Below are 16,319 nucleotides of genomic sequence, written 5' to 3'. Positions count from 1 at the left end.
TTTCACATATTTCAATAAGCACAACCTTTACTGGACAATCATCAAACTGCATTGATGGTACTTACCATATCACTGAAGGAGTGGCGAAGGAGGATGGCATGACCGTAGAGCAGGGTCCGGTGTCCACCCCCCTGACCCGCCTGTCAGGAAATACACAGATTAACATCATGAAGTATCCTTGACCTCTGGACGCTGTCAGGTTTGACACGTGGTATCTATAGTCTGAGTTAGTAACCTCTTTTTCAGATATTCAGTTAAGTTTCAGTTAAGTTGAGTTTCCTCTGCTTTCGACCCTGTGTGGGTGAAATGCATGGGACTGAATGGATAAAGTATCATCAACTTGGGACCTCCATTCCAAGTGCAAGCAGGAGACAGACAAAGAAAAGTGGAAAGGAAACACACACACAATCCAACAAACACATACATGTACAGTACCACACTCAAAAGACATTCTTGTGACAGACAAGAATAATTGTGACGCACTGGATCACAATGAGGAAATGTGAGAAAGCAGAAAAGAATAAAAGATATGATTTCTTCTCCACCACTTTGGTGAATAAAGAAAATTTTACTCACCTTTTTAATCAACCTCTAGCGGCAGAAGAAAATAAAAGAGAGGGGAACACAAGTCTTAACCATCCCTGCATCAACAACTTTTATCAGAATTTTGGCATTGCGAACAGGATAAACACTACAGATGTGACCGTGGTACACTTTGAAATCAGTGGATCTTAAAGACTCATAATTAAGTCGAGGATGTATCAATAAAACATTTATTCCAATACCTGCACTGAGTACTGATACAATACTAGTGCATAAAATCATGACACAAGACACTTACTACATATTATTATGTATATTGGTTACTTAAAAATCTGTTAGGTTGCATACAGGTGTAGGGGTCACAGCTGGGGATTAGTAGAGTCCCATTTCTAATCAATAAATTATGTGGTATCGTATCAGTGCACAGACTTGTGTACTCGCAGATACCGGTCTCAGTATTTTAGACAGTATCTGAGGCTCATACGATACCAAAATCAGTATCAAAACAACCTTAACTTAGTCTGTGTATCGCACACTTTCCATTAGAAGGCTCTAATAAATTTCTGATAGTTTATTAAAAGATTTGTTCAGTTTTATTCCGTTTAAACTTTGGATTTATTGAATCATAGTAGGTAGTCAAGGTTAACTGACTAGTTGAGTAAATTTTCCTACCCTCAATAGTAAGCACCAGAAATACTAGTTGGTTACACTTATTATTTTTTATTAAAAAGGGGCACTATGTAGTTTTGGAGAGGAAATTCACACTCAGAATTTTACAATATTAATGAGGTAATAACATTTATTTTTTCCATAACTTGATAAACAAGCTGTTCTCAGAGGAAAATAAGGTCCCAGAACACTGCTTGAAGCTAGAAAGGTGGCAGGGTCCGCCATGTATAAACAAAGTAAAACAGTATGAAACTGTGTTGTCATTTAAGGTCAGTTTGTTTATTCAGTCATGAAAACAAAGAGTTTGTTTATTCAGTTTGCATAAAAAAAAAAAATATATCAGTCAATGAAGATCTTTCTCTTCTGAATAAAATGTCTTCCCCAAAAATACATAGTGCACCTATAATGTACACGTTTAAATTGCATATTGATATAACTGGCACTAAAATGTCATATCTTCCTGGTCATACGTTGTGTATCTTTAGAAAAAAGGAGCATTATTTACTAGTGTTAATAACGACAGTTAACTGTTGCATCCAAGACGTAATATACACAATGTTTCGGATAGATCTTTTCGGATAATGGTTAACCTTTTAGATTAAACTGTACCCAGTGTGTTTTAATACTTTTATTTTTTAATTAATGTTCAAACTTCCATTAAAGTCATTAGGAAACATCACTAATTCTCATACATATTTCTGATAGTCACAGTGGATGTTTTCATCATTATGGCTTTAGATACTGTATACACTCTATCCTCATCCTAATGTCTTTTGAGGTGATGAATAATATCTAAACTCCTCATAGAAACAGCTGAGACCGAGCCCAGGACCGGAGCTGTGCTAACCAGCGTGATGCACACTGCAGTGTTTATCCAATAAGCAATACACGGAGGCTATCCTCTTTCTTGTCTGGTTGTTAATTTGTGTGTTTGCTCGCGAGGTCACATTTAAACTGACCCACAGGGAACTCCCAACTGTCTCCTGAATATGACCCCCCGAGCTAATTCTCTTTTGGCCACAGAGTCTCTCCCAGATGGACAGACAAAAAAGGAAACAGGGGTCGATCAAAAGAAAAATGGGAAGAGTATCCTGCAACAGCTGGGAGCGAGGGAGGGGTTACAGAGAGCGAGCCAGCCTGTATTTCAGGCCTGCTGTCGTGCTGACACATCACTGCCAGGAACTGTGACCTTTGGTGTGGTGCCCTCCCAGCTTTAAGTACTGTATCGTAAACAGCTTTCTACTGGGAGTGCATTCGAGTCAGAAACAAAGACAGAGACGTTTGTGTGGTGGGGTGTGCATGCATGTTTGTGTAAGTGTGTACAATTAGTTGTGTCTTAGATAAATACTACAGGTTTTTGGAAGTTTAATGGGCTCAGACGTCGACGTCATGTGTTGCTATGAAGACATGGCTAGACACCAAAATCATCCTTTGTGTCATGGTAGATTTCTGGCTCCGACACCCTAGCAGACACTGTATAGCCTAATATTTGGATACGAGCAAAGTTAAGTCATAAAGACGAAGCCCTGAAGCATATGTCATATTTATGCTTTTAAGTTAGAGTGAAGCAGCCATCATAAGCTTTCAGAGCAAATATTCAGAAAACAAAAGCACCAGAGGACAGGTGGGTGACTGTAAACGTCTCAGCGACAATTGATAAGTGATTTATGGCTGAAGCTCTCACTGTTGCCAGTTTAGGTTAACACCTAACTAAAAATAGGTGTAACACTACCTAATATACTTCCTGCTCACTTTCCCATTTACATCATTGAGGGTAGCTTGAAGAAATATTAAAGACCACTCTACATGTAATATTTTATCTTTATCTTTTATTTTATTGCTTGTTTTTATGTTTTATTCTATATCTTTTATTATTTTAACTATTCATTTTATTGCAGGTGGTGTGCGTTAGTCTCTAAACCTGTTTATGTTTTCTTTATATATCGTGTTTTTTCAATCTCTTCTAAAGCAATTAGAATTGCAATTTGATTCGTGTGAAAGGTGCTTTATAAATACAGGTTTGACTGATTGATTAGCATAAGGTTAGACCAACACCTCTCAAAAAGAGAAAAACAAAAATTTAACGTTTGAGGCTTAATAGACCAACGTTATCAACTGCTTGAAGTCTATCCTAGTGTCACTGTCAGCCATCTTGACGCAGCTTCTTTCTTCTTCGCTGGATGAACGTTAAAGGAGCACTATGTAGTTTTGGGGACAACATTTTAATCAGAAGAGAAAGATCTTCATTGACTGAATCTTTTGTCTAAATAAACTGAATAAACAAACTCTCTTTGTTTTCATGACTGAATAAACAAACTGACCTTAAAGGACAACACAGTTTCATACTGTTTTACTCTGTTTATATTTGGCGGACCCTGCCACCCTTCTAGCTTCAAACAGTGTCTCTGTGGACCTTATTTTCCTCTGAGAACAGCTTGTTTATTCAGTTATGGAAAACATTTATATTTCTGAGTTTGTTTTATAACCTCATCTATATTGTAAATATTAAAATTCTGAGCTTAAATTTCTAACTCTCAAAAGTTAAAGTACTCTTTAGAGTGAAAAGCCCATTTTGGAATAATGTATGCTCTTGGCTCATAATCAGTGATGCAGTCCTGTGTACATTACTTTTATGTGATGTTGCAGCTGGTTAAGGTGGGGCTAATTTTAATTATGACATACATCAGGCTGGTTAGTGCTTGAATCCACCCCAAGGGATCAATAATTATCTTAACCTATAATACATAAAAAATCTTTCTGTGATTATATTTTGAAGGACTAATCTCAATCCTTAAAGTAACTAGTAACACTAAATATAGTGGATTTAAAAGTACAGTATTCGCCTCTTAATGTTCATGGAATAGAAGTATAAAAGTTGCAGAAAATTACAAGTAGCCTCAAACCAAACTTAGGTCCAGCACTTGAGTAAATTTACTAGTCGCCTTCCACCAATGACAGCAAGTTGTCCAATGGTCCACTGCAACTGTTACCCGAGTAAAACTAACACATTAACCTACAGCTAATAATGAAACCATTTATTATTTCCATTATCAATAAATCAAGTTTTTTTTTACAGTGCATATAAGCTCCTTATATTCCTCAAAGACCAAGGAGATCAGAGTTACTGCTAACTAGAGTTGTAACGGTATGATAACCACCCCAATAAAATATCACAGCATACAGTAGTAGTAGTATTTTGCAATGTATTATTAATTATTATCATTATTATCATTATTATTATTATTATTATTGTTATTGTCGTCATCAGTTATAATGACTCTCAATAGGATGAAAACACATGCTTTATTATAATTTCACAAAATATTTTGTCCCGACAAAAACTATTTTTTTAATTACATTAATACAGTAGAATTCAATACCATAGATAAGCAAATGTACACAGTATGATAATCTTCCATTTTCATACCACAATATACAATACATATACATAACACATGGATGATTTTGGTGGCTGGTCTTTAACTTTCCTGCCTGTTTGTCTTGTTTCCTCTTAGCCAACGCCTTTACAGAGCCATTACACCAAACCATGACTAAGTAATTTCACTAAATGTCTACTTCATATATTCAGTAGCTTATCTTATATAGAACAGCCTGAGCATGGAAAAAGAGCACACTAATCAATTTTTCAAGTCCGTGAAGGAGGGAGTAATGCCAGACTCATTTGCTAAGTACCATCTGATAAATTGATGCTCATGTACATATTTAATGCCCCGTCCTTCAAATGATTTGTTTAATGAGACAGAGATTGTGCTCCATATGCTTTACATTAGCTCCACAACACTCATACATAGGACGATGTGTAATATGTGACAGTTGGAAGAAAAGAAAACTGTCACCATCCATCCTTTCGGCCATGTTATTCAAAAAGTCCAAACTAAAGGTGGAGGATGTTTAAAAAAAACATTAAAAAGTTTAGGATGTTGGCAGTCTGATGTGTCGAGTTGTATGAAGTAAAAGATGAATAATCCTTGGATCGTCTACGGCAGCTTTGCTCAACAGTAGCGCATGTGAACACTCAGAAATCAAAACTGATTTCAGGACATTTCCTCGTGTCAATACCCTTAAAACGAATCGATGTTAGAGACCAAACCCAGAGAAAACAGAGCAGCACACCCAAACCACAAAGTGAGTTTCCTGCCAACGTGTGGGGTTTCAGATCCTTTTATTTCAATCCCGTAAATTAGATAATTTATGAGAGCTCATTACTATCTTAGGTAACTGACTAAGGCTTGAATCTTATTGCATTGAAAGCAAAAAAGGGATAATGAATAGCTTAAGCAGATGAGTCGCAGACACCATCACTTGAAAGTGCTTGCACACAAAGTAGTCTTCAGAGGCGAGGCAACACATTTGACTCGTGCACAAGGTGACGGCACCAATGAATGTCTATTTCAAGATTGCCATAATTTAAAGCTCAGAGACATCTGTGACAGGCTAATTGAATGTCTCCAGACTGTCTGAGGGAAAGAGAAGAAGTTGAGCTACGGTGAGGTGAAAGCATAATTTACTATCCAGAGGGAGTCTACACAGAGATAAATGTATTTTTTAATATCCATTTTCACAAAATGTGGTGAGGTGGAAACATTTAAATGTATTACCATTAGCTTAATATCTCCCCACAATGCGGCAACTGCCATGGACTTTTAAACTAAACGATGTACACGCTGTAAATGCAGCTTTTATGGCAATCGAGAAATGGGCGTCACTTCAAGTGAAAGTGCGGAAAGTACAACCCTTTCGTTTGGCAGTTTGTCATGCACACTGACAACATGATGGATGAACGAACTGATGGACCTACCCATTTGTCATGGTCGGCACTCTAGTAACACACAAATACAAATGAAAAGAATGTGTTATTGGGGTGTAAGGCAGTCGATTACACAAATCTGAGAGCAACAGAAGGGAGAAATGTTTGGCGGCCCTGAGAGCTCGACGCACTGCAACTTAAGAAAACATACAATTAGACAAAACACGAGCAAATCATCCATTTGACAACACACACAGCAGCACAGGGAAAACACTGCAAATACAGACAACACAACACAACACAGAAACACGCTGCAAACACAGAAACAGATAATGGAAGTGTTTTCAGAGGAGTGCTGAACAATACTTAGACACACTTGTTACCAAGGTTTTTAATTGAAGGCAGTTCCAAGTATCATCCTTTTATGTTTATGTCCTGTACTGACTTCCGCTACTGCTCGACTCGATGCGTGCGTGGGGAAAAGACTCCTGGAAGCACCTCGCAGGACGTTACAGAGCCAAAAAGCAGAATTGTATCCGTCGTTACATTGATTTCTGAGGAGATTTTGTGTTTAAGATATTAAACTTTACTTATTACTTTACAACCAGTAGCTCGCAAAATAAACATATCAGCATTATTACCTTCGCCAATGAGGTTGGGTTTTCACCCGTGTCCATTTGTCGGTTAGTTGGTTTGTCAGCAGGAATACACAAAAACTACTGCACAGATTTCCACAAAACTTGGATGGAGGGTGGGTCTCTGCCCAGAATAGAGCCCATTAACTTTTGGTGCAGATCCAGATAAATTACATTTTCATTTATTTCTCAGGGATTAATCCATGGGTCTTGATGAAAAACATCAGGTGTAATTAGGTGGCTGGTATCTGTACGTAAGTACAATTTGATGCAGAACCATATATAATTATGTTTAGTTTTATATTGGATTAGCCTTAGGGGACTTTTGGGCCTTAGCGGAGGTATGCGCTCTACTGAGTGCCTCTCTAGTTAGAACAGAAATGTCCTGAGGTATCTATATTTTGGTGTCATTTCTGTTTTGACAACATTAAGTCAAGCACTGTAACAATTGAGAATTGATATATATAAAGAAGACGACATGACATGAGTCTTCATAAGTGAAGCCAAAACATCTTGATTGCCCCCTGCTGGCTGGCTGCGGTATAGATCATAAATCCAGACGTTTACAATGTTGGCAGATGGGACATGGGTGGAACTAAAACCCTAAGTAAAAGGTCAGATACATTTTCCTAAAGACTGTTTCTGTCATTTTAGGTAGTTATTATCACTTTTATTTGATGCCATAAAAATGGTGTGAAACATCATGATTGACAGCTGCTCCCTGTTCGTGACTGAGAAGGTGGGAACTCAATACTGCAGCTCCACTAGTGAGCAAAATCTGGCTCCAAATTACGTCTTTATTTTGTAAGTGGAAGTGGAGACATGTCATCCATCTTGTATGCGTCAATGATAATGAGATAACATCACCTTTGACACATCACACAGTAGCAACAACAAGTGTGTGGAAGCCGTGTTCAGCACTCTGGAAACACCTCTGTTGTCTTTTTCTGTATTTGCTGCGCTTTATGTCTTGTGTCATCAGTATTAACAGCCTGTTTTTTAAGCGCTACTTAATGTGTTGTAAAATTGATGAAGATGCTTCCTTAAATTTGCTTGTGTTTCGTCGGTTTGCGTGTGATCTCTTAAGCTTGCAGTGCGTTGAGCTCTCAGGGCCACCGTAGAAATGGGCCCTTTCAGTGGAAAATCGAAGAGGAGGGTGATTTATTAGCCTTGCTACCAGAGAGTTTGTATTCTAGCCAACATCATGTTGTCTTGCCAAACAAGGCCAGCCAACAATGTTGCACTGCTGAGCACAAAACAAATCTGCTACCCAGGCTAATAAGAATGCAGGCCTGAATCACCAGTGGAGAGGACCCAAGCGGTACACAAAATAAGACACTTAAAGGACCATCTGTGCCAGAAGGCTGTGTTGTGCATAAAAGTACAGTGGTAGCCAGAGACACCCAGCACAACACACACACAATTGGGGCTATCTTGCATTAGTATTGTGGGATTTTGTACTCAATTCATCTTGCAGATAGCGCCGTGATGCTGTCTGGTGCTCGGGCTGCAGCTGTACTCCACAATGATTCATGCTACCATGTCATCTCTGTTCCTAGATACCAGTGGTCTGTCAAGCACCAATTAATTGAGGAATCCTTTCAAGCAACAGACCACGTGTACCCACTAGGAACAGTGATGAAAAAACGTCACCGCTGACGAGCAATTTCTCGTATGCAGCGGTTCGTTTATCCGAAAGTAATGCTAGGATCTATTCAAGAGTAAAGCACTGTTTTCTCTTAGTTTTTCCCCAAAACATATACGGAGGAAAGGGCTCAACATTTCATCCAAACAGGAGTGATGATGCCATCCCCTCCCATGTCTTGACTGTCCCCTCTGGGTGTAGAAGTGCTGCGTGATGAAATTAAATGACACATGAAATGACTGTTAGAGCGCAGCAGCATGAGTGAATATGAGCATCTGACAGCGGTTTACAGACCACACGTAGTCAGCCGGATTGGCTTCATTGCCGTCGATGACACCCCCGTGGCACTGCGGAGCGTCTGCCCAATCAAAGATTACTTACCTGCTCTAATAAACACGCCAAGTGAGCTGGAGCGGAGCCGGGACGGAGGGGGCTCGAACTGTTTAGCGTAAATCAAGAAAGCGGAGGTTGAGGAGAAAGGAGGCCGTGGATGCAGCAGAGCACTCACAGATAATTTCCCCTCCTTCCTTTGACCTCCCGGCGGCCTTTCATTATCAAAGCCTTCTTGATCGCTTTTTGCAGAACAGGGGATGTGTTGCAGGGAATGAAAAGAGACAGCTCCTATTTAGGATTCAATCGCAGTTCTTGGTGTTAAAGTAGTTGAGAGTATTGCGAGGTGGCTTGGAACACTGCTGGGATTTGATCCAACCTACTTATCGATTTTTAATGTATTCACTTATCAAAATCAAACTTTACTGCTGAAACAGAGTAATTAAGCATTTGTCAGTTTAGATATCTTGGATCTGGCAACCTTATGCAGTGCTGAGCCTGAAGGAAGCCTGTTTCTGCTTGTTAAATTCTTCCATTCGCACACATTTTTTATGGGCAATACATTAGAGTACTTGGAGCCATTACAGTTATTACAAGAATACAGTTGTTACAAGATGTTCTCTCTTATGTCCTCCTTATCAAAGTGTTTAACTTTCCATATTTTTACACAAGCTAAAAACGCTTTACATTTAACTGCAAATGGCCAGACCTTCAAAATAAAAGCCCCCCATACAGAGGGAATGCAAACAGATGATGTTGCATTATTTTTTTAAAATATTTTTTCCTCATAGGGAAAAAAAAGTCTAACTTTTTGTTGACCATATTTCTTTGTGTGGCGATACCTTACATTTTTTGTAGTCTGGTTGATTTGGTTTGTAACTTCAAAGTACTCAAAAGTTACTTTTAGTAAAAAAGTATTTTCATAATGTGACAAGTTGATATTTAAGGTAAGCAAAGTAGTTTTGGAGAAGAAATTCAAACTCTGTTTACACTATTAATGAGGTAATAATACAAACTCAGAAATATTTATTTTTGTCCAACCCGTATCCAAACCGTATGAAATTGTGTTTATACAGTCAAGAAAACAAAGAGAGTTTTTTTATTTAGTTTGTTCAGGCATAAAACAAAATCAGTCAATGAAGATTTTTATCTACTTAAAATTTCTTCCCCAAAACTACATGGTTGCATTTCTTGACTCCACCAATTTTACACGGTGATGGAGGCAATTTATCAGATTACATTAAGCTTTTTCTGGAGCCACAAATGGCTTTATACTACTTTTTTCACATATCATTTAACACATTAAAGTGTGTTTACAGGTCATGAGGAGAACTATTGCATATTTTTTAATTTTTGAGTCTTTGAATTCAAAATGACTGACTTCCTCTTTTTTGCAGGTTCATGAAATATTTATGTGTACATCAGATTCACTTTTCTCCAAGTGGTGAACTGGGACATCCAACACGGAAGATTTTCACCTTCACAAAGTAATCTCCATCTACAGAATATTTGATATCCCAGTCTGACATTAAAGGAGGTTTGAAATGTTGCTTTCTTCTGCAAATGTTCTATTCCCGAAAAGTCTGACAGCATTTGAATGCATCATGGCTCGACTTGGCTTTGATAGAATGGCCTTTAAAAATGCCTGAAGTGTTTCCAGCCCAGTTTTGAGCCGTCTAAACAGAGTCAGTGTTGCTGTATTTCCAGTAGTGTGACTGCTCTGCCAGTGAAGGCTTTTCTTCACTCAATATCCCTTTCGCTAAATTATGTTAACAAAATAAAAAAAACAGTTGTGAAGAGCATCATTCTGTTACATTCATCTCAGGCCCAGTCCATATAAAAAGCAATATCACAGAAATAGAGCATGAGACATCCAACTGAACTTCTGTAAAAACCCTCAAGGGCATTTTGCAGCACTAGTAGACTACAGATTGATTTGTGTACGTGAGTGTGCATGTGTGTGTTTGTGTCGGGTGTGTTGAGACACAGAGAGCGGTGGGGTTTCAATGAGAAGGAGGAGGGAAATACTCACCCCCTCGCTGTTCTGCCCAGTGTTCGCAAGCATCTCCTGCAGGGCCCGCACTGACAGGGACTGCTCCAACACAAAGTTACAAATACACAGGTCTGGAGGAACATACTGCAGGATGAGAGGAGAGAGAGAAGAAGAAGTCAGAAGGGAGAGGAGGGGAGGACGGAGGGAAAGAAACATTAGTTGAAGAGGGAATGACAAGGTGTTTTTTTAAGCAAAAACTCCTGGGTACAAAAACAATGTGCCGGGAGTTTGTTCTCCTTGAAATTCTCTGATTGTGTAACTGTGTATTTGCCCTTTTATGTTACCTGTAAAGCCTCGAAGACATGCAGCTGCACCAAACCTCCCGCAGAACTCTGATTTCTGATTTCTCACATGACGGTGGCAGATTGTGAGACTCAACATACTGAAAACTGTAAGATTGATAACGCTTCTCTAGAAATTTGAAACTGGAGAACTCACAAAGTGAGAGTCTTCAAAACTTATAATTTTATCAAAATGTACTGACATTATAAAAGCCGACATCCTATCCAAGCCATTTGACTGCATGTCCGTGACACGCAGTCAAACACATAAAAATTGCAGTGTCAGACTAAAGTAGCTCCCAACTCGGGCCTGTTGTGTCACCATAAATAAATATATATTTAAACATTTTTGGACAAAACTTCACAAGCTGACATCAGACAGATATTTCTGATTTGCCAAATCCATAAACATATCAGCTGAGAGTGCAGAGAGCTAGACATTACCTCAAATGTCATCTTAGTGCCTATACACTGTGTACACATTTCTACTCTGTAGCACATTCAGACCAATATTTTATTGCATTGTATTTGTGTGAAGCAATTTGTAACTCTGATTATGTAAGGTGCCATAGAGATAAAGTTCACGGTCACACTTTATATTGTTAGCATTAGTTAATAGGTAATAAGGCCCTTATATGTACTTATAAGGCTTAATATCATTATGCGTTAAAAAGACTTTAACAACAGATAGAAGCTGTACTGTAACATGTTGAATTATTCAAACACATATGCATATAACACTATTTTCTCATATTTAGAAAATATAATATATAATACAGCAGAAAGTGGTTAATAAATAAATTGCAGGCTCTGATCTGAGACAAGAGACCAACTGAAAATGATAAACCATCTCTGTAAGTCATAATTACTCGTCGCTAACGAGTGGCTGGGGACTTGAAAAAGGTGTGCAGACTGTGTCTGCAACAGCCAGTAACTAGTTTGGCTTGGCCTTATTCCTAAGCACACATGGCTGTTTGGCTCTCCTCTGTAATGGGCTTCAGATCTTGATTTCACTCTCAGCAGAGTGTTGAAGTTTGTCTTTAAACTTTCAAAGCATGGGCTGCCAGCATTCAATAAACTCAGTAATAACTGACGCTAATAAATTATTCAGTGATAAGAGAATCCACAGCCAGGGGGTGTGTGTTACTCAGATGAAAAATAAAGGAAGCTGAAGTTCATTCAAAGAGCCAAAGTAAATAGAGGGAGTGACACATTATATGATGCAGTCAGAGCAGTTCAGAGGCGGACCTGGGGACATGTTCATTACCTGCATCTGCTTGTCAAACTATAAAAAATTAATTTACTTTGCTACGTGCTAGATGGCACTGTTGATTAACATTACACTGCGGACATGATGTGTAAACAACAACAGGTAAACAAACTACTCCCATACCCACATATCAGGTCATATCCCTGACTTCACATCCTTGAATGATCCTAATATTATTTATTACTGTATATGTCTTTTTCGTAACACTGGCCAGCTTCACATGACACGCACTACCCATCTCTCCTAAACACAGAAGAGGAATTATTTAAAAAGGTGTTGGGAGCCTGCCCTGACTCAGTAACACAACCGGCTGACCCTTAACCTCTGCAGTGAGGTGAGAAATGTGAGCAGAGGGGAGGGCTGCTGGGTGATAATGAGGACGGCACTGCCCTGTAACTCAACACAAACATTCACGGGAGTCTCCAACTCCGATGTGCTCCTTCAACCAACAGATGTTGTCCACTCAGATATTCATCATTTAATTGCATTTAGACTCATAAGTGACGAAGAATCCAAGAAAGATAATGGAATAAGGAGATTTATAAAAAGGCTAGCAGTGCCAAAACTCTCCGCCAAAACTTTCAGACAGGGTTAACTGATTATTTACTTTTGCCTGCGAGAGGACGCAACGTGCCATGACACAGCTACACCTGTGGTGCCATACGACCTTCTTCAGTGATAATTCGCAACCTGCTGCAGACCTTACACTTCTTATGAATTATTCACCATCAATTTTCCAATTATCATACTTCTTCCAGGGTTGGGCAGACATACTGAACATTCTCTCTTGTCTGGAAATAGAAAAAGACTCTCAGTGGACACACTGACCTTTAGAAAGTCTAATTTTTCCACACTCAGTAGGGGGCTTGATTCAATACAATTTCATGAGCTGAAAGAATTAGTAAAATCATCGTTCGAAAGATCAAACAGTATTATTTGACAATCTGGAGTATTACATCATATGTGAGCTGTTCTAAAAGAGATCAAACAGAGTGAAATAAAATGAATTATTCCATCTTCTCAAGGTCGCCTGCTGTTGTAAATCCCATTTACCTCCCTTTGTTCGCGAACACAAAGAATGTGAGCTGAGAAGATTCAATAGAACTGTGTCACATTAAAATATAAAAGTATGGTGATGTTCTATATTTTTGTTATTATCAACTAATCCCATGAAAAGACAATGAACTGATCCTACTAACAAATATCTTTTGTGTGGCCTCCGTTGTTGTCCAGAACCTTGACTATTAAAGCAACATGCAACTTTTTAACCTTAAAATAGCAGCTTCAAAATCATGTTAATGATACAGTGTCTTGTAATAGGGTGAATAGCGTCTCTGTCTCAGCCACTCCGCCCCCCATAGTGCACCTGTTTCTGCACTATGTAAGTTCAGTGAGAGGGTAGGATCACAGCGTTACATACATGTTTACTTCAAGCACATTGGTTCTCTGCTGTCTTGAAAATACTCAGTAGTGCACCAAATGTGTATTAATCGCCAATAAATCCACCGCTTTGAAACATTTGAGTGACAGTCACTAAAAATGAAGTTGACGTTCATCATTTTATATCTTTGGATGAACAAATGGGCTACTGAAGCCACAGACGGTTTGGGAAAGTTGAAGAACTTATAGAGAAAATAAACTTTTAATGGGATTTGTTGACATTAAAAAGAATATGTATTGATGCAGCCTTCTGATTTAAAGGAAAAATATTATGCCAATTTTTAGGTTCATAATTATATTTTGGGTTACTACTCGAATAGGTTTACATGCTTTAGTGCTGAAAAACAGTTTCTTCATAATGTCCAGTGCTGCAGCACTGTATCCCCCCCTCTGTCTGAGATGCTCCGTTTTGGCTCCTGTCTCTTTAAGGCCCCTCCTCCTGAATACCCAGACAGCTCTGATTGGTCAGTTCACACACGCCTGAGCCAGCAGCGCTAACAACAACAACAGAGCAGCTGTGCTAAATCAATTCTAGCCGCTAGGCTTAGGAAGGCTTAGGAAGAGGATTTTAATTTTAAAATGGTATTTTTCCTCCTGAATATTAAAATTTATGCATGAATGATGCCACCATAATGGCAATAAAACGTGTAATATTCCATGGTGGTACATATTTGGAGCAAAAACGCTGCCCCAGAATTTGTCTTTAATCGGACCTTATGTTTCACTCTGCCTTATTTCTCTCTACCGGCAGCGACAGGCTGCCAGGCTTCGTTAGATTCTAGGAAATGAGGTGTCAACACCTGAGATCAGCCAGCAGATGACGGCCCCTCCCCTCGTGCCAAACCACAGCCATCGCCCTCGACATTCAGCCACATTTCACACCCAAGGAGGCCCGGAGCATTGTCACCGGTGTGAAGGTGAGAGGAGAGAGAGGTGGGTGAACAGAAACAAATCCTCCAACCCCAAACATTTTATAAAGTGTTGTTGCTTAGTGCTCCAATTAAAATCAAGCTTTACTTGATATTCACAGTTCATAATAACATCCTAATCTGGCACATCAAGTGTGAAGCCGAAAATAAAACAGTAATAACATCATCGGTTTACATTATAGATTGCGTCGTCTGTCTGCATTACTGAGCGACAACAAACTTGCTCTCCTCATTATTGAGTTGTCTGAGAAATATCACTGAAAGCGTTGTGACAAATGATGCACACAATGATATACAACAATTATGTTCCTATTGAGAAGCATATTCTCCAGAAACGTCACGATCTGCTTGGATTCAACATGTCTCTTTGAAGACTTTACAGTACATCTTGTCAAAAAGAAAATTAATGAGGCGTGTAACACAGCACTGACAGCTTTGTTGTGTTGCTACAACACCACAGGGAGCAAAATACTAATTTGTAACACACAGTTATAATGAGAGACGTCACTCCAAAATAACAAAAGTGGTCAAAACCGTCCTCTATATATCAGATTTGTTGTTGTTGTCGTCTTGTGTGCCCACGCCCGATGACCGACCACTGGGATGCACCAGTGCAGAAACAGGATCCATAACTGGCCCCAATAAAAAGTGTCAGTTGTGTTTGTTGGAGTTCAGGCCAAACTATAAGCACCACCGCCGGGAACTGAACCTCAATCTCTGCAGAGGAGGCGATAAATTTTATCTCCGCACCACCAAGACACCCATTTTGAGATTGTTTCTATCTTAAGTAGTTGTACTTTGCACTACAGGGTCTGAGCAGGAAGTGCACTTTCTAATTCATCCCCATTATTTGACATGAAAGCTCATCTCAATAAAAGCAGGAGGGAGGGAAAGAGAGGATAAACAGATGGGTTTCAGGGAAGGAAATCACAAGTGTTCCTTGATTTACACTCTATCAGTCAAAGAAACTGCCAAGGAAGAAACTAGGCTGCAGCCTTTTTTTTGGATGCAACCTTATTTTGTGCTTCTAGGCTGTATGAACATGCTTTTTCCAAGTATTGTATAGGTTTGAATTTAACTGTTCAAGGATCTAATTACTGCAAGATAATTCATTTCCTGAGAGGAGACATAACAAGTCAACAGAGATACTAACACAGCTCCAACTTTTTCTGTTGTCACACTTCGTCAGAATTAACAGTCCTCCAGATTTAGGAAACCCATCTGCTGGTTATTTAGATTAAAAATGAATGAGAACATGTGTAGTTTTCACAAAATTAAATGTCTGAATAATCATATCTGGGCCAATTTGAAAGAAAGAAATTGAGTAAGCTGCACTCAGTTAATTGCGTTTAATATTAGATTAAATAAATCCTCATTCTGTCATTTTATAAGCAGCTTTTCTTCATCAACCTTTCTTCATGAAACCCATACCCAACTTCTGCTGTTGCAGAAGCTGTTGAGTAGCTTAACTAACTTGAAAAAAAAAAAAAATTACATTTCATTTAAATATAGTATATTAGTATATTCACATTAATTAGTCGCTAAACATGAGGATAAATGTATGCTAAGTTAAAAGTAAACAGATTAAACATTTGGTTTAACATGAGGATATCTGGTTGACATGGTTAGCTGGAAGTAGGATAGGCCAAATGGTTAAGTTAAAAGGAAAGGATAAACAACTTAAATAAATATAAAAGTAATAGACAAATGGTTGAAGTAAACTGTTGAACTAGTTAGCCACAAGTAGCCTAATGGA

At 38.7% G+C, this 16,319-nt stretch overlaps 1 protein-coding gene across 1 annotated transcript in view; it reads right to left on the bottom strand.

Moving 5' to 3' along the window:
- ryr3 (ryanodine receptor 3) overlaps positions 1-16,319 on the bottom strand; it is a 126,041-nt gene that overhangs the window by 90,193 nt on the left and 19,529 nt on the right. The window contains exons 3-4 of the mRNA XM_073492379.1: positions 10,623-10,727; positions 66-140 (exon numbers count right to left, since the gene is read on the bottom strand). Coding sequence (XP_073348480.1) covers positions 66-140; positions 10,623-10,727 — 180 coding nt within the window. The remainder of the gene's footprint in view (positions 1-65; positions 141-10,622; positions 10,728-16,319) is intronic.

Source organism: Pagrus major, chromosome 22 (assembly GCF_040436345.1).
Source record: "Pagrus major chromosome 22, Pma_NU_1.0".
Taxonomy (NCBI): Eukaryota; Metazoa; Chordata; class Actinopteri; order Spariformes; family Sparidae; genus Pagrus; species Pagrus major.
This window is presented reverse-complemented; position numbering and strand designations above follow the sequence as displayed.